This window comes from Vulpes vulpes, chromosome X (assembly GCF_048418805.1).
Source record: "Vulpes vulpes isolate BD-2025 chromosome X, VulVul3, whole genome shotgun sequence".
NCBI classification, from domain to species: Eukaryota; Metazoa; Chordata; class Mammalia; order Carnivora; family Canidae; genus Vulpes; species Vulpes vulpes.
The window spans coordinates 44,768,534-44,791,791 of record NC_132796.1 but is presented as its reverse complement, the minus strand read 5'-3'; the positions used below and the strand labels follow the sequence as shown (position 1 = coordinate 44,791,791).

The window sequence follows — 23,258 nt, the reverse complement described above, 5'->3', positions numbered from 1 at the left end:
GTATGTCTTCAGGTCTATTTCTGGGACATTTAGGATGATTTGATAGTTGCTTGTGTTCAAGGGGCAAGGTGAGCCTAGGGTCTTCCTGCTCCACCACCACCGTTCTCTACCTCAAATATATACAATTTTAATTCTCAACTATAGTTCATCAAAGTTGGTGGGAAAAGAATTAGTCAAGACAAAAAGCCTAATGGGGGTGGCAGTGAGATTGGGACTGAGAGAACCTTAATAATAGCTAATATTTGTTGAGTGTTTCCTATATGCCAGATATTATTCTAAGCGTTTCACACTATTATATCCCTAGATAAGGAAACTCAGGCAGAAAATGGTGAAGTAACATTCTGCTAATGATGGCAGACTAGGATGTCAAATCCAGACAGTGTAGCTTTACAGTATATATTCTTGGCCATCATGTCTACATACTCAGTTAAAAGGAAAACACCTACTTGAAGGATGAAATAACATAAATTTGGAAACAAATAACTGAGGGCATAAAAGAATGTTAAAAATCAATGATCCATTTTGAGTAAAGGTTATTGGGTGATGCCATTATTAAAAACTAGAACTTGAAAGTTATATTTAATAGAAATTTCTGTATCTGCATATCCTGCTTTGTATAATTGTAAGCTCAGTGGAGATGAACAGCTGCACTGTATGCTAGAGGTGGTACCCAAATAAACACAAACTTCATGGTTCTCTGCTGAGAGAGTGTCTACCAAATACAGGATATTATTCTCTGGGATCTGTTGCAATGAACCCTAATCTTTGGAATTCAATGAAGCAGGCATTTCTGCAGTTACTTCAGTTCCAAGGAGCCTGTGGAATACCACGAATAGAGAAATGTATGCCTTGGTTGCATACCAAGGTTTGATTCCCACTTACTGTATTGATCATTGGAAAACTCTATTTCTGTAATGGACACCTCTGTCCATTAAACTTCTCAAAACAGAAATCTGAATGTTATCAGTGTATCCTCAATCATCAATATACTTCCTTTTCTTCACATCCACTTCCAATATACTAGTCAGGTTTTCATCATTTTTTGCCTGGATCCCTGTAGTCGCTTCTTAAATGGTCTTTCTTCCCTCCACTCTTACATTTGAATGCTTCTACCACCAATCACTGTACTCAATATTCCCTAGCTATGCTGAATTTGTCAGTTATTAAAAGAAGGCAAGCTTATTTCCATATCACATCTTTTGTACTCTGCCTAGCAAAGAACACTCTTTCCTCAATCTTTGGCATACCTGGCTCCTTCTCATGTTGATTAAATTATTCAATGTATGACCCTTGTTTAAATCTTGATTTGAACATTAAAAAACATTTATTAGGTAGTTGGGGAAATGTGATATTAATAAATATTATATTGAAGTGGTAGTGTTAAGATGGTGGAGAAGTAAGCAGACATGGGACTTTCCTTGTCCCTTGAACACAACTGTATTGAGGTCAGATAACGTGGAACACCAAGGAAATCTATCTGAGGATTTGAATAAGTATTTCCACAGTTGGACAAAGAAAACATGGCAGGTGTGTGATGTGTGTAAAGGAATTGGGGGAGAAAAGGTGCTGTGCTGTGCAGGGCAGGGAACCCTTTCCATGGGGAAAGAAAAGGGAGAGAGGGGTTTAGAGAGTGCAGCATTCAGTTCTCACAAGAAAACCTCTTGGACTATAGACTGGGGAGCTAGGGAACTGTCTGGGGCAGGTTTTTTGCAAACAGTGATTGTAGATCAAACTCTGAACTTTTGGAAGTACTGGACTTTTCCCAGAGGGGAGCTGTATCATGTGCTTCTGGAGAGAAGTTGGGCTATGTCCCAGAAGCACATCCAAAGTGGTGTAAGGATCTCAGGGGTTGCACTGGGAGAAATCATTTCCCCTTTCTGGAGTACTTTTGAAAGAGGGTATATTGACTCTCCAAGGACAAAAGACCATGCAGGCACCAGCTAATGGCCTTTCACTGGCAAGTGTCTAAGGCACTGCAGTGGTGGATAAACAGCCACTTCTTTTCATGTTTCCACAGCATAGAATCCAGCGCAGGGGAATGTTTTTCTGGGGCAATGGGCACTAGTCAGAACACAGCAATCCTCTAATCCAGAGGAGGGAGCAGACCCAAGCAGATCTGGCTCCTTTAAGATCTGGAGTTTTGAATCCAAACCTGGAGCCACAGATAAAACACAGATTTGGAGTTTTGAATCCCACCCTCACAAGAGTTAAATATAGATGATGGCTCCAGGCATGCTTGATGGCCTTGGCTTTTCTGTGAGGGCTTCCTGAACAGCTTTGGGTGTGAGATCTGCTGTCCAGGGACCAGAGAGTGGGGGCGGGGGGGGGGGGGTTCGCCATCTTACCCTTGTTACCAACCCAGTGTGGAACATCAGCAACACTTGGTGAAGGTGGAAGCTGCTTATATCAAAACACACCACCCTGTGCTTTAGAAGTGCTTTTCTTTTACTGGGACAGGATTGACTGATCCAGCACAATGGATTTCCCCTCAAAAGAGCAGCAAAGGCAGCACTCTGCATCCACCAACTCTACTGAACATACATTGCCTCACAGCTTCCTCTCCAGTTGTGGTGGAAATAGCACCAGGCTCTATTTTCTCTCCTCTTGTTTCCTTTCTTTTCTCCTTTGGAATCAGGCTTATAGCTGTTTGTTGGGTTTTTTTTTTGTTGTTTGTTTGTTTTTTACATTTCTCTCTCTCTCTCTCTCTCTCACTTTTTTTTTTGGATCAGACTTCTTTTTTTTCTTTTTATTTTCTGTATTTCTTTTCATTCTTTTCCTTTGGAATCAGCTTATAGGATTTTTGATTGTCTAGGCTTTTTTTTTCGTCCCCTTTCCTTTTCCCTTTTCTCCTATTTGTGGAGCAGTCTTTTCCTTTCTTTTTTCTCTTCTTTCTTTCTTTCTTCCCTTCTTTTCATTTTTTTTAAACAATCAAATCAAAGCACACCTAGATAAAGGCCCAAACACTCCCACAAAGTAAGCAAGGAGGAACTCTGTAGAGGACATACTAGTGGGAAAGAGCAGCCAAAACACAACAGCAGAGCGCACACAGCATACACGAGAAACACATCTTGAAGTGCCAGGACCTGGACGGTGTATGACCCCTTCTTAATATAGCATTACTCTGAGGTGCAAGAAAAATAACAAGCTTTTACATCGTGCAAAAGATAGAAACTTAGCCAAGATGACAAAACAGGAATTCTACCCAAAAGAAAGGTCAAGAAAATATCCCAGCAAAGGACATGCTCAGAGCAGATATGAGCAATATATCTGAAAATAATTTAGACTGACAGCTATAGGATCCCTACGTAAACATGAAAAAGGCCTTGAAGACATCAGAGAAATGCTTTCTGCAGGGATAAAGACTTAAAACTAGCCAGGATGATACAAAAAAATGCTACAACTGAGATGCAAAACAGACTCAATATAATCAGCACAAGGAATGAAGAAGCAGAGGAGAGGATAGATTATATAGAAGATAAAAAATAATGAAAATAATGAAGCTGAAGAGAAGGGGGAAAGAAAAGAATTAGATCAGGAAGGTAGAATTATGGAATTCAGTGATTCCATAAAGCAAAAAAAAAAAAATCTGTATCATAGGAGTCCTAGAAGAAGAGCAGGAAAAGGGGGCAGAAGACTTATTTGAACAAATTATAATTGAGAACTACCCTAATCTGGGGAAAGAAATGGGCATTCATGTCCAAGGTGCACAGAAACCTCCCCTCAAAATCAACAAAAACAAGTCAGTACCATGACATATTAGAGTAAAACTTGCAAAATACAAAGATATAGAGAAGAGAGAATTCTAAAAGAAGTTTGGGATAAAAAGTGATTAACCTACAAGGGTAGACTTCTAAGGCTGGCAACAGACTTATCCACAGAGACCTAGCAAGCCAGAAAGCACTGTCATGATATATTCAACATGCTAACTGGGAAAAATCTGCAGCCAAGAATACTTTATCCATCAAGGCTGTCATTAAGAATAGAAAGAAAGATAAAGAGTTTCCAAGACAAACATACTAAAGGAGTTCATGAACACTAAACCAACCCTGTGAGAAATATTAAAGGGGATCTTTTGAATGGAAGGTGAGACTAAAAGCAACAAAAACTAAAAAAGGAACAGAGATAATCTACAGAAACAGCAACTTGACAAGTAATACAATGACACTAAATTCTTATCTTTCAGTAATTACTCTGAATATAAATAGACTAAATGCTACAATCAAAAGACATAGGGTATCAGAATGGATTACAAAACAAGATTCATCAATATGCTGGCTTACAAGAGAACTATTTTAGAGCCAAAGACACCTCCAGATTGAAAGTGAGGGGATGGAGAAGCATGTATCATGCTAATGGACATCAAAAGAAAGTTGGAGTAGCTATCCTTATATATTTATTTATTTATTTAATAATAAATTTTTTTTTTATCCACCCCCCGCCCTCCTCCCCTTCCACCACCCCTAGTTCATTTCCTAGAGTTAGGAGTCTTCCATGTTCTGTCTCCCTTTCTGATATTTCCCACTTATTTTTTCTCCTTTCCCCTTTATTCCCTTTCACTATTATTTATATTCCCCAAATGAATGAGACCATATAATGACAAACTATATTTTAAACCAAAGACTGTAATAACAGATGAGGAAGGATACTATAACATAATGAAGAGGTCTACCCAACAAGAAGATCTAACAATTGTAAATATTTATGTCTCTAACTTGGGAGCAGCCAATATATAAAACAATTAATAGTAAACTTAAAGAAACTCGTTTATAATAATACAATAATAGTAGGGTACTTTAACAACTCACTCACAGCAATGGACAGATCATCTAAGCAGAAGATCAACAAGGAAACAAGGACTTTTAAAGACATACTGAACCAGATTGACATAACAGATATATTCAGAGCATTTCATCCTAAAGCAGCAGAATACACATTCTTTTTGAGTGTACATGGAGCATTCTTTAGAATAGATCACATACTGGTTCACAAATCAGGACTCAACCAATACCAAAAGACTGAGATTATAACATGCATATTTTTAGGTCACAATGCTTTAAAATTTGAACTCAATCACAAGAAAAAATTTGCAAAGACCACAAATATATGGAGGTTAAATAACATTCTACTAATGAATAAATAGGTAAACCAGGAAAATTAAAGAATTAAAAAATATATAGAAGCAAATGAAAATGAAAACATGACAGTTCAAAACAAAAGACAGCAAAGCCTTTCCTAAGAGGGAAGTATATAGGAATATAGGACATTCTCAAGAAACAAGAAAAGTCTCAAATATACAACCTAATCTTACATCTAAAGGATCTGGAAAAAGAACAGCAAATTAAGCCTAAATCCAGCAGAAGAAGGGAAATAATAAAGATTAGAAGATAAATCAATGATATAGCAATAAAAAAAACCCAGTAGAACAGATCAACAAAACTAGGAGCTGGTTCTTTAAAAGAATTAGAAAAACTGATAAAGCCCTAGCCAGACTTATCGAAAACAAAAGATAAAGGATCCAAATAAATAAAATCATGAGTGAAAGAGGAGAGACCACAACCAACACTGAAGAAATACAATTATAAGAGAGTATTATGAGCAAATACATGCTAACCAATTAGGCAATCTGGAAGAAATTGGTAAATTCCTAGAAACATATAAATGATCAAAACTGAAACAGGAAGAAATAGAAAACCTGAGCACACCCATGATCAACAAATAAATAGAATCAGTACTAAAAAATTTCCCAATAAACAAGAGTCCAGCCTGGATGGTTTCCAGGGGAATGCTATCAAACATTTAAGGAAGATTTAACACTTATTTTTCTGAAACTCTTCCAATAAATATAAATGGGAGGAAAACTTCCAAACTCTTTCTGTGAGACCAGCATTACCTTGATCCCACAACTGGACAAAGACCCCACTAAAAGAAGAATTACAGACCAATATCCCTGATGAATATGGATGCCAAAATTCTCACCAAGATACTAGCTAATCCAAGAGTACATTAAAATGATTATTCTCCACGACCAAGTGGGATTTATTCCGTGGCTTTAGAGGTAGTTCAACAATTGAGAATCAACCATCCTGATGCACCACATTAATAAAGGAAAGGATAAGAGCCACATGATCATATCAATAGATGCAGAAAAAGCATTTGAAAAAATATAGCATTCTTACTTGATAAATCCTGAACAAAGTAGTGATATAGAGAACATACCTCAACATAAAGGCCATATATGAGAGACCCACTCCAATATCATCCTCAAAGGAGAAAACCTGACAACGTTTCCCTTAAGGTCGGGAATATGACAGGGATGTCTATTCTCACCACTGTTGTTCAACATAGTACTGGAAGTCATAGTCTCACCAATCAGACACCAAAACAAATAGAAGGAAACCAAATCAGCAAAGAAGTCTAACTTTAACTCTTTTCAGACAACATGATATTCTTTAGAAAACTCAAAACACTCTACCAAAAAAAAAAAAATGCTGGAACTGATACAGGAATTTAGCAAAGTCACAGGATTTAAATTTGATACACAGAAGTTGCTCCATTTCTATAACAATGAGGCATCAGGAAGAGAAATCAAGGAATTGAACCCATTTATAATTGCGCCAGAAATAATGAGATATCTAGAAATAAACCTAACCAAAGAGGTAAAAAAAAATCTGTGTTCTGATAACTATAGATCATTTATGAAAGAAATTGAGGAGGACACAAAGAAATGGAAAAATATTCCATGCACATGGATTGGAAAAACAAATAATGTTAAAATGTCTATATTACCCAGGGTAATCCACACATTCTATGCAATCCCTATAAAAATAACACCAGCATTTTTCACAGAGCTTGAATAAATAGTTTTAAAATGTGTATGGAACCAGAAAAGACCCCAAATAGCCAAAGGAATGTTGAAAAAGAACCAAAGCTGGAGGCATCACATTTTTAGACTTCAAGTTGTATTACAAAGCTATAATCATCAAGACAGTAGGGTTCTGACACAAAAACAGACACATAGATCCATGGAAACAGAATAGAGAACCCAGAAATGGACCCTTAACTCTACGGACAACAAAACTTCAACAAAGCAGGAAAGACTATCCAATGGAATAAAGACATTCTCTTTAACAAACGGTGTTGGGAAAATTGTACAACAACATGCAGAGGAGTGGAACTGGACTACTTCATTACAACATACTTAAAAATAAATTCAAAATGAATGAAAGATCTAATTCTGAGATAGGAATCCATCAAGACCCTAGAGGAGAACATAGGCAGCAACCTCTTTGACCTTGGTCACAGCAAGTTCTTGTTAGACACGTCTCCAGAGGTAAGGGGGGAAAAAAGCAAACATGAACTATTGGGACTTCACCAGGATAAAAAGTTTTTGCACACCAAAGGAAACAATCAACACAACTAAAATGCAACCTAGGTAATAGGAGAAGATATTTTCAAATGACTTATGATATAAAGGGCTGGTATCCCAAATATATAAAGAACTTATGAAATGGAACACCCAAAAAACAAAAATCCAATCAAGAAATGGAAGAAGAGTTACGCCTGGGTGGCTCAGTGGTTGAGCATCTGCCTTTGGCTCAGGGTGTGATCCCCAAGTACTGGGATCAAGTCCCACATTGGGCTTCCTGCATGGAGCCTGCTTCTCTGCCTCTCTCTCTCTCTCTCTCTCTCTCTCTCTCTCTCTCTGTGTGTGTGTGTGTGTGTGTGTCGATCATAAATAAATAAATAAAATATTTTAAAAAATGGAAGAAGACATGAACAGACATTTCTCCAATGAGACATATAATAGAATGGCTAATAGAAACATGAAAAGATGCTCAACACTTGGTGTTAAATGCATCTGATAAATTACTGAACACTATATCTGAAATTAATGATGTACTGTATATTGGCTTATTGAATTTTAATTAAAAATAAAACAAAAAATAAAAAGTAAAGATGCTTAATGTCACTGATCATCAGGGAAATACATATCAAAACTACAATAAGGTAATACCTCACACCAGTCAGAATGGCTAAAATTAACAACTCAAGAAACAACAGATGTCAATAATGATGTAGAGAAAGAGGAACCCTTTTACACTGTTGTTAGGAAAGCAAACTGATGCAGCCAGTCTGCAAAATAGTATGGAGGTTCCTCAAAATGTTAAAAACAGATATACCCTATGACCCAGCAATTGTACTACTTGTTACTTATCAAAAACATACAAAAATAGTGATTTGAAGGGGCACATGCACTCCAATGTTCATACCAGCAATGCCCACAATAGCCAAAATATGGAAAGAGCCCAGACATCCATTGACAGATGAATGGATAAAGAAGAGGTAATGTAAATATATATACAATGGAATATTACTCAGCCATCAGAAAGAACATAATCTTGCCATTTGCAACAATCTGGATTGAACTAGATTGTATTATGGTAGGCAAAATATGTAAGTTAGAGAAAGACAAATACCATATGATTTCACTCATGTGGAATTTAGGAAACAAAACAAATGAACATAAGAGAAGGGAAGGAAAAATAAATAAGGTAAAAACAGAGAGGTAAGCCATAAGAGACTTTTAACTATAGGGAACAAATCTGGGGTTACTGAAGGGGAAGTGAGTGGATGGATGGGATAATTGGGAGCAGAGCATTAAGTAGGGCACTTGATGTTATGAGTATTGGGTATTATATACAACTGATGAATCACTAAATTATACCACTGAAACTAATAATATAGTACATGTTAAATAATTTGAACCTAAAAAAAGGAAAAGAAATATGATACTGATATTAAGGAAAACCAATATCAAGGAATTTTTATGTGATAGTAATCTTATACCTTTTTATAAAATTCTTTATGACTAAGATGATATGATGTCTGGAATTTGTTCTGAAATAATACTGTGGAGAGTGGGGGAATCAGTAAGGATGTGAAGAAACAAAGTTGGCTATATACTGATAGAATTATGAATGTTGGGTGAAGGATACATGAGAGCCTAGTAAACTATTCTACTTTTACAAGTTGAAAATTTAAGTTTCATTACTTAATATATATTTATACATGCATACACACACACACACACACACACGTATTTGTGTGTAAGCGGAATCAGCCTGCACTCTACATGAAGGAGAAGCAAATAAAATATCAATAAGAAAAGTGTCACAGGAATGTTGTGACAATGCAGCCTGGAAGTTGGTTACCTGTTCAGAGCTTCAGGGCACAGCATCTATGATTCTGGTTTCTTCTACACAAATCCTAACACAACAAATACAATGCAGTGCATGTTTACAAGAAAGGAAGGCCCCTTATCCATGGTGTCCAAGCCTCAATTCTGAGCTGAATGATTGGGGAAGAAGGAGTCTCCAAAGCAGAGAGTAAAAACTGATGACTGACAATCTACATCTGGCCCATACACAGGTTTCTTTGAGTCCCTGGTGCTATAATAATTTTTTAATTATATGCCAACATTCAAAATCTAGGACATTTCACATAAAATTTTGATTTTTCTTTTATTTGTATATTTATTATTGGAGTTTGATTTGCCAACATATAGTATAACACCCAGTATTTATCCCATCAATTGCCCCCCTCAGTGCCTGTCACCCAGAAAAAAAAATCTTGATTTTTTTTTGGTTTTCTTCAAAATTTCGGAAATTTGGTAATAATTAGTTGAATTTGAATGACAGTTCTCTTTCAGAGAGCGCAGTGCCCTTCAGTTGGCAGAATCTCCATCAGGTTCGCTTTACTTAACTTTTTTTTTTTTAATATGCACATTTTCCCATAGTGAACAAAGGTGTGTTACAGGTTGGTGGATTGTGTTTAGCTCCAAAATCCTGCTTTAATTTCACTTAATTTAAATTGCCTTTGTGCTTTTCCATACTCGGTAAAACCTGTGGGGCTCTGGTAACAAGGGAAGGAGTGATGTCTTAGTCTTAGTATATGTCTTAGATGCTTAATCTTAGTATAAGTGTTATAACTTCCTGATTAGAAAGACCCATGAGTGTTAAATGGGGATAATTCCTATTCAAAAGACACAAGACTTAATGTTTTCCTAGGCTGGTTTTTAAAAAGCTACACTTGAGTAGGAACAAGACATAAGGGTAATCCATTAACGAAGCTTGTGTCCATAAGTATAAATGAAACAGTCTTTGTTTCAAGATTTTCCTCTCTTCCTATCTCTCACAGTCTCTCTCTCTTTCTCTCTCTCTCTCTGAGTGTGTGTGTGTGTGTGTGTGTGTGTGTGTTGGTGATGAGGTGGAAGTGTGCAGACCTGTATGGATTCTGCGGTGGGCCTTCAGGTGGGAGCTTTTGGTGTACACTTTGCTGCATCCTGCAAAATCACATTGGTGAATCCGTCTTCTCTTCAACTCAAGAGACTCTTCTCCCTGCATTTGGGTCATTGCTGATGGTCTGAGCAAAGAAAGAGAGGACCAAAAAATGATTTTACCATGGAAGCTAAATAAATGGACTTAAATACAGTGGGTCACTTCATATATGCATTTAATTTATGCCAATTTAAGAGTAGGCCTTCAATAAAAGAAATAATTGAAATAGTTCAAGCAATTCCCTCAAGTAGGCCATTCTCAGTAAGTGCAGGTTCCAGGAGGTGGTAATGTTTCCTTGGGTGATTTCTGTTCCCAGTGTGAGCATTTCACTCTAACAAGACTCATTTTTGTGTTTATATAAATGTATTTTTTCATATTACATGGTTGTTAAAATGCATGACAACTATCTTATTAGTCTTAACATTGGAAGATAAGGGTGCTATAAACTTACAGAGAGAAACAGTATGCAACTGTACTTTATGGGAAATTTATAGATTTTTCAAGAGCAAAATTGGTGGTCTAGACAATTGGTACATAACTCTGCTATAACATGCATGTCCATGCACATGTGTTCATTCAAACTCATGCCTTTGCCAGGAAGGCAATTTACCTATATTTTGTTATCCTTAAATGTTTACTATTGTATCTGAGACTTTGTTCCACTTTTCCAAGACACACATACACACACATATATATACAGACAAATCCGAAGTAAAGACAAAAGTACTCACTTTTGCTGCAGTCCCTGAATACCCTGTAAAGCCGAAGATCCACTCTCAATTGTACTCTCCTCACTGTCACTTGGGATATCCAGTGAAGACAGGGAGGTGGGGTCAACTTTCACTAAAAGCAAAGAAAAAGAGCAGTGTGGGCTGCAAATATATGTACCTCTGCAATCATTCTCAGGATTCCCAGTTTGGCACACAATAAGAAGTAGCAGCAAGATAGAGAAATAGATAAAAAGCAAAGATGAAAGAAGTGCATTTGTATGGAAGGAAGAAAAGAACATTTACAATTTTTAACATAGCTAAAATTCCTTTGAGAGAAAGATAATAAGGAGCATTCTTATGCTCCTAGAATGAGCTCACTGGAAAGAGCTTCTCTAGGATAATGAATTAAATAGGATAGGATTTGGGTATGATTTAACTCTATCTCCAACCCCCAAAACAAGGGTCTCCCAAAAAGTCAGACTCCATGTGTATTTGTTGAGCTGAACTTTCTGAATAGTTTGCTGGCTGTCTGAAGATCAATGCCTAGGTTCACCTCAGAGATGGAAACATCTCCTTTGGCTTTTGTGTCCCTAAATGGAAATGAGCCAATGAGCTGAAATGCATACCTAGTAGCTAGTAGGTACTTGATACATGTTGACATCCTTCCCTTCAACCTATGTTGGGAGAAGCCCTCAAATATTTATTATCAACCACTGATGTTTCAGATCCCTAACAAAACTCAGTTTTTGAGTTTGACCCAATGGGCACCAATCTTCTAGATCTAGTTAAAGCTTAAAATTTTCTATATAGAAGAAACTTAAAGGTAGCAATAAGGCAGGGGGTGGTGTGGAATATTTGGCTAGTACATTTGCCTCCATACACTGATTGTGTATCACTCACTAAGAAGTTTTAAGCATACATCTCAATATGTATGTGTGTCTCTGTATGTGTGCACGTATGCTACAAATGTACTAGCATACTAAAATTTTGTGTACATTATGAAAAATAAAAGGAACATGCAAAGGGTGAGAAAACAGAAATAGAAATGTTGACACTTTCTTCTTTTGCTATTGTTTTGTGTACATTCCTTACTCCCCCACCTCCCAACCAAGGTGTAAACATACCATTTTAGAGACTATTGGGCTAAAATGGTTTTAGTTTAAAATTACATTGAAATGTTTAAAATTTATTTTGTTTATTTAGAGTGCTCTAGTTGACTGATGGATATTATGATAGCAATTCAAAGCCCTATCAAATCATTGCTTGATGCTATCACTGTCTTGATATCAGCAAATTCTCAGGGAATTTTATTTTCCCATTTCCTTTTTTGTTTGTCTCTCTCTTCCCATATGACAACTGATACCGAAATTTTAATTAACCCTTTCAGGGGAATCTCAAAAACAAGACTGCTATAAACACACTTATTACCACAATTAACCACAACCACAAAAATACCAGATTGGTATTTTTATTCAGAAAAACACTACAGAGTTTCAGTTTTTCAGTCTCCTACATTTGGTGATGGAATGATTACAACGTATGGAATTTCAAAGACAGACAACTATTAAAATTATTTTTCTATACTGAGCTAAGATCTGATTTTTAGTCATTTCCATCCACATATCTCCTTTTTGGTCTTTTTAATTCATGCTAAATATTTATCAGCTCCTTGTTTGACATGTGTTTGAAATGTCTCACTATCCTGATTTTCTCTTCTGATTATACTCCAACTTCCCAATGCCCTTCCTAAGGCACAACATCCAAAACTGATTGCAATTCTATAGCTTTGGTGAAACTAAATATTTTGAACCACTTCAGAGGCCATATAATTTTCTTTGATCATTTTCAATTACAAACTAAAATAGATACATCTCCATGATAGGAAGTGGGTGGCTGGGAGATAGTGGTGAAAAGGGGACTTAATTTATTCTTTTCTGAATTTTGAACTTATTTCTAAGATTAAATAATAAGGAAGATTACAACATTTGAACTCTCTTATGTACAGATTTTCAAGTTTGTTCATCAAATTATTTGTTGCAAGACAACTATTAACTACCACTGTGTTAAGTTCTCTGAAGATGCACAAAGGGAAAAAAAGATAGTTTTGTCCTTGAGGAATTTACAATTTAGTTGGGAAGAATGCCCATACACTTGTAACACAGGCAAATAAAAAAGTAAAATGGAAAGTTATAGATGCGAAGTTGAAGGGAGCACAGGGTAGATGGCAATATTTCAAAGAACACTATTTTACCTGTAGGGAAGAGAAAAGATATGGTACTGGGAGAGGGCGTTGCTAAGGCTGGCTACATATGTAGAGCTAGAAATATTCTCAAGTTTTCCACAAAAGCATTCCTAATGGCATAGACAAACACATTTTCCTAGAAAGTCCCAGGGTGTGTACCTTAATAAGCTTAAAACTATTTTTGGAATTTCTGTTTTATCTTAAAAGTCTATTCAAATTGTACATTTTCCCTAATAAAATCATATTTTTAAAATATAAAATATTTTAAATTACTTATTATCAAACAACATACAGGTTCCAGGAAGATACATAGTATTTCACTCGAAAATATGTACACCCTAATTTGAGAAGCATGGACTAAACAAAAGAGCATCATTGTACATTCTTAAACACTGAAGAGACATGATAAAAACAGTATTTATAAACAGTTACTCTTGAAGCTGTGTGCAAGAATAGAGGGAGTGAAAAGAGATAGGAGATAGGATAATCCCAAAAGAGAATAAATGGAGGAAGGTAATATCCAGGAAAGAGGCAAACTGATGCTTACCTGATCCAGCATTTTTGCCATCTCCTCCAATGAGTGGGACTGTAATGGCTGCAGGGCCCCCATCTGCAGGCAAAGTAGTGAACACCATGGGCAGTGACTGTATCACCACTGGGATGGTCTTCAGGCCACCTGATTTATTTGGCAGCCTCACTGAGGGGATAGTATGGATCACATGTAAGATATGCTGGCCACCAGTGCTCTGAGAGGAGGCCAGGATAGAGCCTGGAGTCAAAACAGTAGGAGTATTTGCTGATATGCCTGTGTCAGATGTTGAAGTGGACACTACAAGTGTCTGGAGAGCAGGCTGTGGCTTGGGAGGATGTACCGGAGCTTGCAGCATGCTGGCAGGCTGGAGAGGAGCCTTGGCCTTGTGAAAAGAGAGGTCAACTGGTTCCACCTGGGGCAGATTGAAATCATTAGCCAGAAGTTCTTCTGGGGGCTCAATCTTGATGTCAGCAATGAGTGCTGGGTTCTCCATAGGACTGGCATCCGGGAATGGTGGAGATGTCATCTTCTCTCTTTTTGCTGACTTTGGAGGATTTCTGATATGAATAGAGCCAGTGACCTTAAATAAGTAAATAAATGAAAAGTGGAAAATAATACCCTGAAGAAGAGACATGTGAACAATGAAAACAAGAAGTCTGTATTTTCTTCTTATGAACAGAATATATAGGGAGTTGAGAGAAATGAGGCAGGAGTATGAGGAAAAAAGAAGGGAAACTTTACTTAACACTAGTACCAGGCACTGTATCAGGCACTTGATACAAATTATTTCATTTAATCTTTATAATAATCCTGCAAGATTACTTAAAGTCAATATTTTTTAATATAAATGTATTATGCTAAGCTCTGTGAGGGCAAATGTAAATGTCTACTCATGAAGTGCATACTAACATACTAATTATAATGATAGAATAATGTGAATAGCTTAAAAGTCATGCCATAATAAGTGATGAAGCAGACATGTAAGTAAGGCATTTTAGAAAAAGAAAAGGGAATAATTCATTCTGTCTAAACAAGAGAGAGGGTTTCAGTGAGGAAGAGCTATATATATGGATCTTAGAGAGTTGATGGGAATTCTCAGGCAGAGAAGGAATAAGAGATATTCCTGTCTGCAGAGATATAACAACAGACTATGCTTAGAGAATACTGATACAGTATTGTCAGTTGTACTATATGCAAAGCTGAAATATCCAACTTTTAAATTAAAAAGTATGAATTAAATGATCAATTTACAGGTAATATATGTTTTTAAAAACCCACAAAACACAAAACCCATTGTTTGCATATCATACATCTGCAGTGCTTCTTATTACTAGCCTGAGACTTGGGGACTGAGGCTAACCACTGCAAAGAAGTTCATGCTACCTGCTGCAAAATGACTAATAAACCATCCTTTTTATGTCTGAAAAAAAATACCCACAAAACTGCAACCTAATTAAAAATTTCGCAAAAAATCCATTAATATAAAGGTCTATGATACTGTGAACTGTGTATGTCATTGCCAAACAACACACTGGACCTTGAAAATGGTCTTAGAAATAGTGGTGTTACTTTAGTCAGTTGACAAAACAAGATCTCATTCTCTATCATGATTAGATTTGAGTTAGAGGAGTTTTAAATTATGAGAAATGAGAATTTAGTTTTGAATTATAAGAAATTAGTTTTGAATTATGAGAAATGTTCAGTAATGCACCTCTGACACAGAATAAAACTATCCTTTATTTTTGCATATTTGGAATACGATAGAAAGTTGAGTTTGAAGAAAGGCTATGTGATAAAATATAATTGTTTCAAAGAGGGGAATGACATGTGCAGAGCTATTTTGGAGAATTAACTAGCTCCTCAATGAAAGCGGAATAAGACTGCATTCAAAGGGACCATAAAGAAAGAGGGAAGATATTGGTGACACATTTATGAGATCATTGGAAAAATTTGACTAGATATTGGATGATGTTAAATAATTATTGTTAATGTTTGTATATTTGATATAGGTTGTTGGAAGATAGCGGTGGAGTAGGAAGACCCTAGGCTCTCCTTGTACCATTGGATACAACTAGATAATTATAAAATCATCCTAAATACACAAGGAATTGACCTGAAGATTATCAGAACAAACTCCACAACTAAAGGTAGAGAAGAGACCACATCAAAGAAGGTAGGAAGGGTGGAGATGTGGTTTGGGAGAGAAACAGATTGTGGTTGCTGAAGTGGGGAGGGAGCAACAGTCATGGAGGAGGGTGAGAGACAGAGGAACTCACAGGGAGTGCACAGATAGCAATTGTCTTGGAAAGTGAGAGGAACTGAATTTTGTGACTTTTGTCAGCCAATGGAACTTAAAGTCTGTGGTTTTAAAGGTCAGTGGGCTTGGCTGGGATAGAGTCTGGATGGCATTGTACTGCTCTTGGGAAGAAGGCAGGAAAATAACTCGTGGAAATAGAGCATGGAAACAGTGATTGTTTTTTTCTTCTCATGCACAGAATATATAGGGAGTTGAGAGAACTAAGGGAAGAGTATGAAGAAAAGAGGGAAACTTTGCTGAACACTAGGAAGGATATTTGCTCATTTTGAAGTGCATCCCACAAAGGCAGTGTTCATGGAAGAGACCCTCTGGTAACAAAGGGAACTGGCTGGAGCCATTTCCCACACCTACTCTTCAGCATAAGCACAGGGCCACCTACAAGAACAAGCCCAGCACAAATGCTCACTGCTTAACTTGTCTAAACCAAGGCCCCATGCTCCAGAAAATGTCCCCTCTCAGTCTTTCCTGCTTCAGTCCCAGCCTTGTAGGCCCCCTTCCCTAGAAGACAGGCACAAATTCTTGCTCATACCATGTCCCCCAACTCAGGAGATTTGCAGAGCCTAGGATCCAGACATGGTGATGACAACTCTCATTTCACAAGCAGACCAGAGTACACTTAGTTAAAATGCCACATTCATCCCAGAGGCCAAATATTTTCCCACAACAGGCAAAGAGAGCCTCTGAAACTATTGGCCTGAAGGATAAAGCAGCCGAGATAAAACAGCAATGCACATGCAAAACACATCAGAGACACTTCAAGATGTGCCAGGCCTTGGGGAACAGAAGACTACACAGCATGGCACTATAAGTGACTGCCTGAAAGTAGGCAACACAAAAGCAATAAAAATGAATACTTCTGTAAAAAAGAAGTCAAGGAACTCACAAAAGAATGGATGCAAAATGTGACAAAATTTACCTCAAAGATGATGAAACGAGTAAAGAATGAGTTCAAATTTAAATAACCAACAGCTTCATACAAACTGCTATATGCAGAAATGGTTATATACAAACTTAATGGCACCCATACACTGAAGAAACTAATAAATATGCAAAGAGCAGAGAGAAAGAAATCCAAATACACCACTAAAGAAATCCAGCAAAACATGGAAGAGAGAAAAGAAAGGATCAGAGAAAAACTTCAGAAATAACCACATAATAAATAATAAAATGACAGCAAACACATATCAATTAATGATTGTTTTGAATATAAATGGATTAAGTGCCCCTGTAAAAAAAATAAGGTGACAGAATGGATAAATAAACAAGACCCATTTATATGCTGCCTACCAGCATAGACTCAATTTAGATTTAAAGACAACTGCATATTGAAAGTGAGGGGACTAAGAAATATCTATCATGCAAATGGATGTCAAAAGAAAGCTGTAGTAGCAATATTTATGTTGGATAAACTAGACATTAAAACAAACACTTGAGAGAAATAGGGGCAAGATGGCGGAAGAGTAGGGTCTCCAAGTCACCTGTCCTCAACAAATTACCTAGAAAACCATCCAATCATCCTGAAAATCTACGAATTCGGCCTGAGATTTAAAGAGAGACCAGCTGGAATGCTACAGAGAGAAGAGTTCGCGCTTCTATCAAGGTAGGAAGACGGGGAAAAAGAAATAAAGACACAAAAGGCCTCCAAGGGGGAGGGGCCCGCGAGGAGCCGGGCTGAGGCCGGGGCAAGTGTCCCCAGGACAGGAGAGCCCCGTCCCGGAGGGAGCAGGAGCTGCACCAACCTTCCCCGTGGAAAGGCCTCCCGGGGAATTGGAGCAGGATCCCCAGAAAGGCGGGGATGCCCTCGGGCTCCCTGGGACAGTAACAGAGGAACTGCGCCCCGGGAGAGTGCGCCGAGCTGTGGAGATGTGGTTTGGGAGAGAAACAGATTGTGGTTGCTGAAGTGGGGAGGGAGCAACAGTCAGCAGCGCTCGGCGGGACCGGAGCAGCTCGGAGGGGCTCGGGCGGCGGCTCCGCGGAGGGGGCTGCGGGGCTCTGGGAGCAGCTCAGCGGCGGCGGCTCGGGCGGAGGAAGAAGCTCCGCGGGGAGGGGGCTGCGCGGCTCCGGGAGCAGCTCGGAGGGGCTCGGGCTGCGGCTACGCGGAGGGGGCTGCGGGGCTCCAGGAACAGCTCGGAGGGGCCCGGGCTGCGGCTCCGCGGAGGGGGCAGCGGGGCTCCGGGAGCAGCGCGGCGGCGGCTCGGGCAGAGGAAGAAGCTCCGCGGGGAGGGGGCTGCGCGGCTCCGGGAGCAGCTCGGAGGGGCTCGGGCGGCGGCTCCGCGGGGGGGCTGCGGGGCGGGAGCGCGGATCCAACAGCGCAGGCCCCAGAGCACGGGGCGCCAGGACACAGCCCAGGATCCGGCCTCCCCCGGGACAGGCAGAGGCCCGGAGGGCCCAGGACAGCGAGGACGCCCCTGCCCCTAGCTGAGCAGATCAGCGGCCCCGCCCGGGAGCCCCCAGGCCCTGCAGACGGAGAGCCCCGGAGCTACTGCGGGAGCTGACTCCAGGGTCCCAGAGCTGCCCCCGCCACTGTGGCTTCCTCCCGGGGCCTCACGGGGTAAACACCCCCCACTGAGCCCTACACCACGCAGGGGCAGAGCAGCTCCCCCAAGTGCTAACATCTGAGAATCAGCACATCAGGCCCCTCCCACAGAAGACCAGCAAGACAGACCAGTTCCAGAGGAAATCAAGGGAATTAAAGTATACAGAATCGGAAGATACTCCCCCGGGTTTTTTTTTGTTTTGTTTTTGTTTTGTTTTGTTTTGTGCTTTTTTTTCTTTCTTTCTTCTAGATTTCTGATTGCTTCCCCCACCCCACCCCACCCTTTTTTTTCTTTTTTCTCCTTTCTTTCTTTTTCATTCTTTTTCTTCTCTTTTTCCCCTTTTTTTCTTCTTTCTCTTTTTTCTTTTTCTCTTTTCTTTCCTTCTCTTTTTCTCCTTTTCCCAATACAACTTGTTTTTGGCCACTCTGCACTGAGCAAAATGACTAGAAGGAAAACCTCACCTCAAAAAAAAGAATCAGAAACAGCCCTCTCTCCCACAGAGTTACAAAATATGGATTACAATTCAATGTCAGAAAGCCAATTCAGAAGCACTATTTTACAGCTACTGGTGGCTCTAGAAAAAACCATAAAGGACTCAAGAGACTTCCTGACTGCAGAATTTAGATCCAATCAGGCAGAAATTAAAAATCAATTAAATCAGATGCAATCCAAGCTAGAAGTCCTAACGACGAGGGTTAACGAGGTGGAAGAACAGATGAGTGACATAGAAGACAAGTTGATGGCAAAGAGGGAAACTGAGGAAAAAAGAGACAAGCAATTAAAAGATCATGAGGATAGATTAAGGGAAATAAATGACAGCCTGAGGAAGAAAAACCTACGTTTAATTGGGGTTCCCGAGGGCGCCGAAAGGGACAGAGGGCCAGAATATGTATTTGAACAAATCCTAGCTGAAAACTTTCCTAATCTGGGAAGGGTAACAGGCATTCAGATCCAGGAAATAGAGAGATTCCCCCCCCTAAAATCAATTTACCAACATACAGAAAAACACCCGGTGCTCATCCCGTCAAGTGTCCACCTCAGTGCCCGTCACCCATTCCCCTCCAACACCCGCCCTCCTCCCCTTCCACCACCCCTAGTTCGTTTCCCCGAGTTAGGAGTCTTTATGTTCTGTCTCCCTTCCTGATATTTCCCAACATTTCTTTTCCCTTCCTTTATATTCCCTTTAACTATTATTCATATTCCCCAAATGAATGAGAACATACACTGTTTGTCCTTCTCCGACTGACTTCTTTCACTCAGCATAATACCCTCCAGTTCCATCCACGTTGAAGCAAATGGTGGGTATTTGTCGTTTCTAATTGCTGAGTAATATTCCATTGTATACATAAACCACATCTTCTTTATCCATTCGTCTTTCGATGGACACCGAGGCTCCTTCCACAGTTTGGCAATTGTGGCCATTGCTGATAGAAACATCGGGGTGCAGGTGTCCCGACGTTTCATTGCATCTGAATCTTTGGGGTAAATCCCCAACAGTGCAATTGCTGGGTCGTAGGGAAGGTCTATTTTTAACTCTTTGAGGAACCTCCACACAGTTTTCCAGAGTGGCTGCACCAGTTCACATTCCCACCAACAGTGTAAGAGGGTTCCCTTTTCTCCGCATCCTCTCCAACATTTGTTGTTACCTACCTTGTTAATTTTCCCCATTCTTACTGGTGTGAGGTGGTATCTCATTGTGGTTTTGATTTGTATTTCCCTGATGGCAAGTGATGCAGAGCATTTTCTCATGTGCATGTTGGCCATGTCCATGTCTTCCTCTGTGAGATTTCTCTTCATGTCTTTTGCCCATTTCATGATTGGATTGTTTGTTTCTTTGGTGTTGAGTTTAATAAGTTCTTTATAGATTTTGGAAACTAGCCCTTTATCTGATATGTCATTTGCAAATATCTTCTCCCATTCTGTAGGTTGTCTTTTAGTTTTGTTGACTGTATCCTTTGCTGTGCAAAAGCTTCTTATCTTGATGAAGTCCCAATAGTTCATTTTTGCTTTTGTTTCTTTTGCCTTTGTGGATGTATCTTGCAAGAAGTTACTGTGGCCGAGTTCAAAGAGGGTGTTGCCTGTGTTCTCTTCTCTGATTTTGATGGACTCTTGTCTCACATTTAGATCTCTCATCCATTTTGAGTTTATCTTTGTGTATGGTGAAAGAGAGTGGTCCAGTTTCATTCTTCTGCATGTGGATGTCCAATTTTCCCAGCACCATTTATTGAAGAGACTGTCTTTCTTCCAATGGATAGTCTTTCCTCCTTTATCGAATATTAGATGACCATACATTTCAGGGTCCACTTCTGGGTTCTCTATTCTGTTCCATTGATCTATGTGTCTGTTTTTGTGCCAGTACCACACTGTCGTGATGACCACAGCTTTGTAGTACAACCTGAAATCTGGCATTGTGATGCCCCCAGCTATGGTTTTCTTTTTTAAAATTCCCCTGGCTATTCGGGGTCTTTTCTGATTCCACACAAATCTTAAAAGAATTTGTTCTAACTCTCTGAAGAAAGTCCATGGTGTTTTGATAGGGATTGCATTAAACATGTAAATTGCCCTGGGTAACATTGACATTTTTACAATATTAATTCTGCCAATCCATGAGCATGGAATATTTTTCCATCTCTTTCTGTCTTCCTCAATTTGTTTCAGAAGTGTTCTATAGTTTTTAGGGTATAGATCTTTTACCTCTTTGGTTCGGTTTATTCCTAGGTATCTTATGCTTTTGGGTGCAATTGTAAATGGGATTGACTCCTTAATTTCTCTTTCTTCAGTCTCATTGTTAGTGTATAGAAATGCCATTGATTTCTGGGCATTGATTTTGTATCCTGCCACGCTACCAAATTGCTGTATGAGTTCTAGCAATCTTGGGGTGGAGGCTTTTGGGTTTTCTATGTAGAGTATCATGTCATTGGCGAAGAGGGAGAGTTTGACTTCTTCTTTGCCAATTTGAATGCCTTTAATGTCTTTTTGTTGTCTGATTGCTGAGGCGAGGACTTCCAGAACTATGTTGAACAGCAGTGGTGAGAGTGGACATCCCTGTCTTGTTCCTGATCTTAGGGGAAAGGCTCCCAGTGCTTCCCCATTGAGAATGATATTTGCTGTGGGCTTTTCGTAAATGGCTTTTAAGATGTCGAGGAAAGTTCCCTCTATCCTAACACTCTGAAGGGTTTTGATCAGGAATGGATGCTGTATTTTGTCAAATGCTTTCTCTGCATCTAATGAGAGTATCATATGGTTCTTGGGTTTTTTTTGTTTGTTTGTTTGGTTTTTTTTGTTTGTTTTTGTTTTTTTTGCTTTTTTTTTTTGGTTCTTGGTTTTTCTCTTGCTGATATGATGAATCACATTGATGGTTTTACGAGTGTTGAACCAGCTTTGTGTCCCGGGGATAAATCCTACTTGGTCATGGTGAATAATTTTCTTAATGTGTTGTTGGATCCTATTGGCTAGTATCTTGTTGAGAATTTTTGCATCCATGTTCATCAGGGATATTGGTCTGTAATTCTCCTTTTTGATGGGGTCTTTGTCTGGTTTCGGAATTAAGGTGATGCTGGTCTCATAGAACGAATTTGGAAGTACTCCATCTCTTTCTATCTTTCCAAACAGCTTTAGTAGAATAGGTATGATTTCTTCTTTAAACGGTTGATAGAATTCTCCTGGGAAGCCATCTGGCCCTGGACTCTTGTGTCTTGGGAGGTTTTTGATGACTGCTTCAATTTCCTCCCTGGTTATTGGCCTATTCAGGTTTTCTATTTCTTCCTGCTCCAGTTTTGGTAGTTTGTGGCTTTCCAGGAATGCGTCCATTTCTTCTAGATTTCCTAATTTATTGGCGTACAGCTGTTCATAATATCGTTTAAAAATCGTTTGTATTTCCTTGGTGTTGGTAGTGATCTCTCCTTTCTCATTCATGATTTTATTAATTTGAGTCTTCTCTCTCTTCTTTTTAATAAGGTTGGCTAATGGTTTATCTATCTTATTAATTCTTTCAAAGAACCAACTCCTGGTTCTGTTGATCTGTTCCACAGTTCTTTTGGTCTCGATATCATTGAGTTCTGCTCGAATTTTAATTAACTGTCTTCTTCTGCTGGGGGTGGGGTCTATTTGTTGCTTTTTCTCTAGTTCCTTTATGTGTAAGGTGAGCTTTTGAATTTGAGATCTTTCCAGGTTTTGAATGGATGCTTGTATTGCGATGTATTTCCCCCTCAGGACTGCTTTTGCTGCATCCCAAAGATTTTGAACGGTTGTATCTTCATTCTCATTAGTTTCCATGAATCTTTTTAATTCTTCCTTAATTTCCTGGTTGACCTTTTCATCTTTTAGCAGGATGGTCCTTGACCTCCACGTGTTTGTGGTCCTTCCAAACTTCTTGTTGTGATTAAGTTCTAATTTCAAGGCATTATGGTCTGAGAATATACAGGAGACTATCCCGATCTTTTAGTATCGGTTCAGACCCGATTTGTGACCCAGTATGTGGTCTATTCTGGAGAAAGTTCCATGTGCACTTGAGGAGAATGTGTATTCAGTTGAGTTTGGATGTAAAGTTCTGTAGATATCTGTGAAATCCATCTGGTCCAGTG

General features: G+C 39.0%; 1 protein-coding gene across 3 annotated transcripts in view; it reads right to left on the bottom strand.

The window, feature by feature from the left end:
* KLF8 (KLF transcription factor 8) overlaps positions 1–23,258 on the bottom strand; it is a 322,445-nt gene that overhangs the window by 28,385 nt on the left and 270,802 nt on the right. For all 3 annotated transcript variants that reach the window (XM_072743576.1, XM_025988400.2, XM_072743577.1), the window contains 3 exons: positions 13,837–14,401; positions 11,069–11,180; positions 10,283–10,422 (listed from right to left, as the gene is read on the bottom strand). In XM_072743576.1, the coding sequence (XP_072599677.1) occupies positions 10,283–10,422; positions 11,069–11,180; positions 13,837–14,401 (817 nt within the window). The remainder of the gene's footprint in view (positions 1–10,282; positions 10,423–11,068; positions 11,181–13,836; positions 14,402–23,258) is intronic.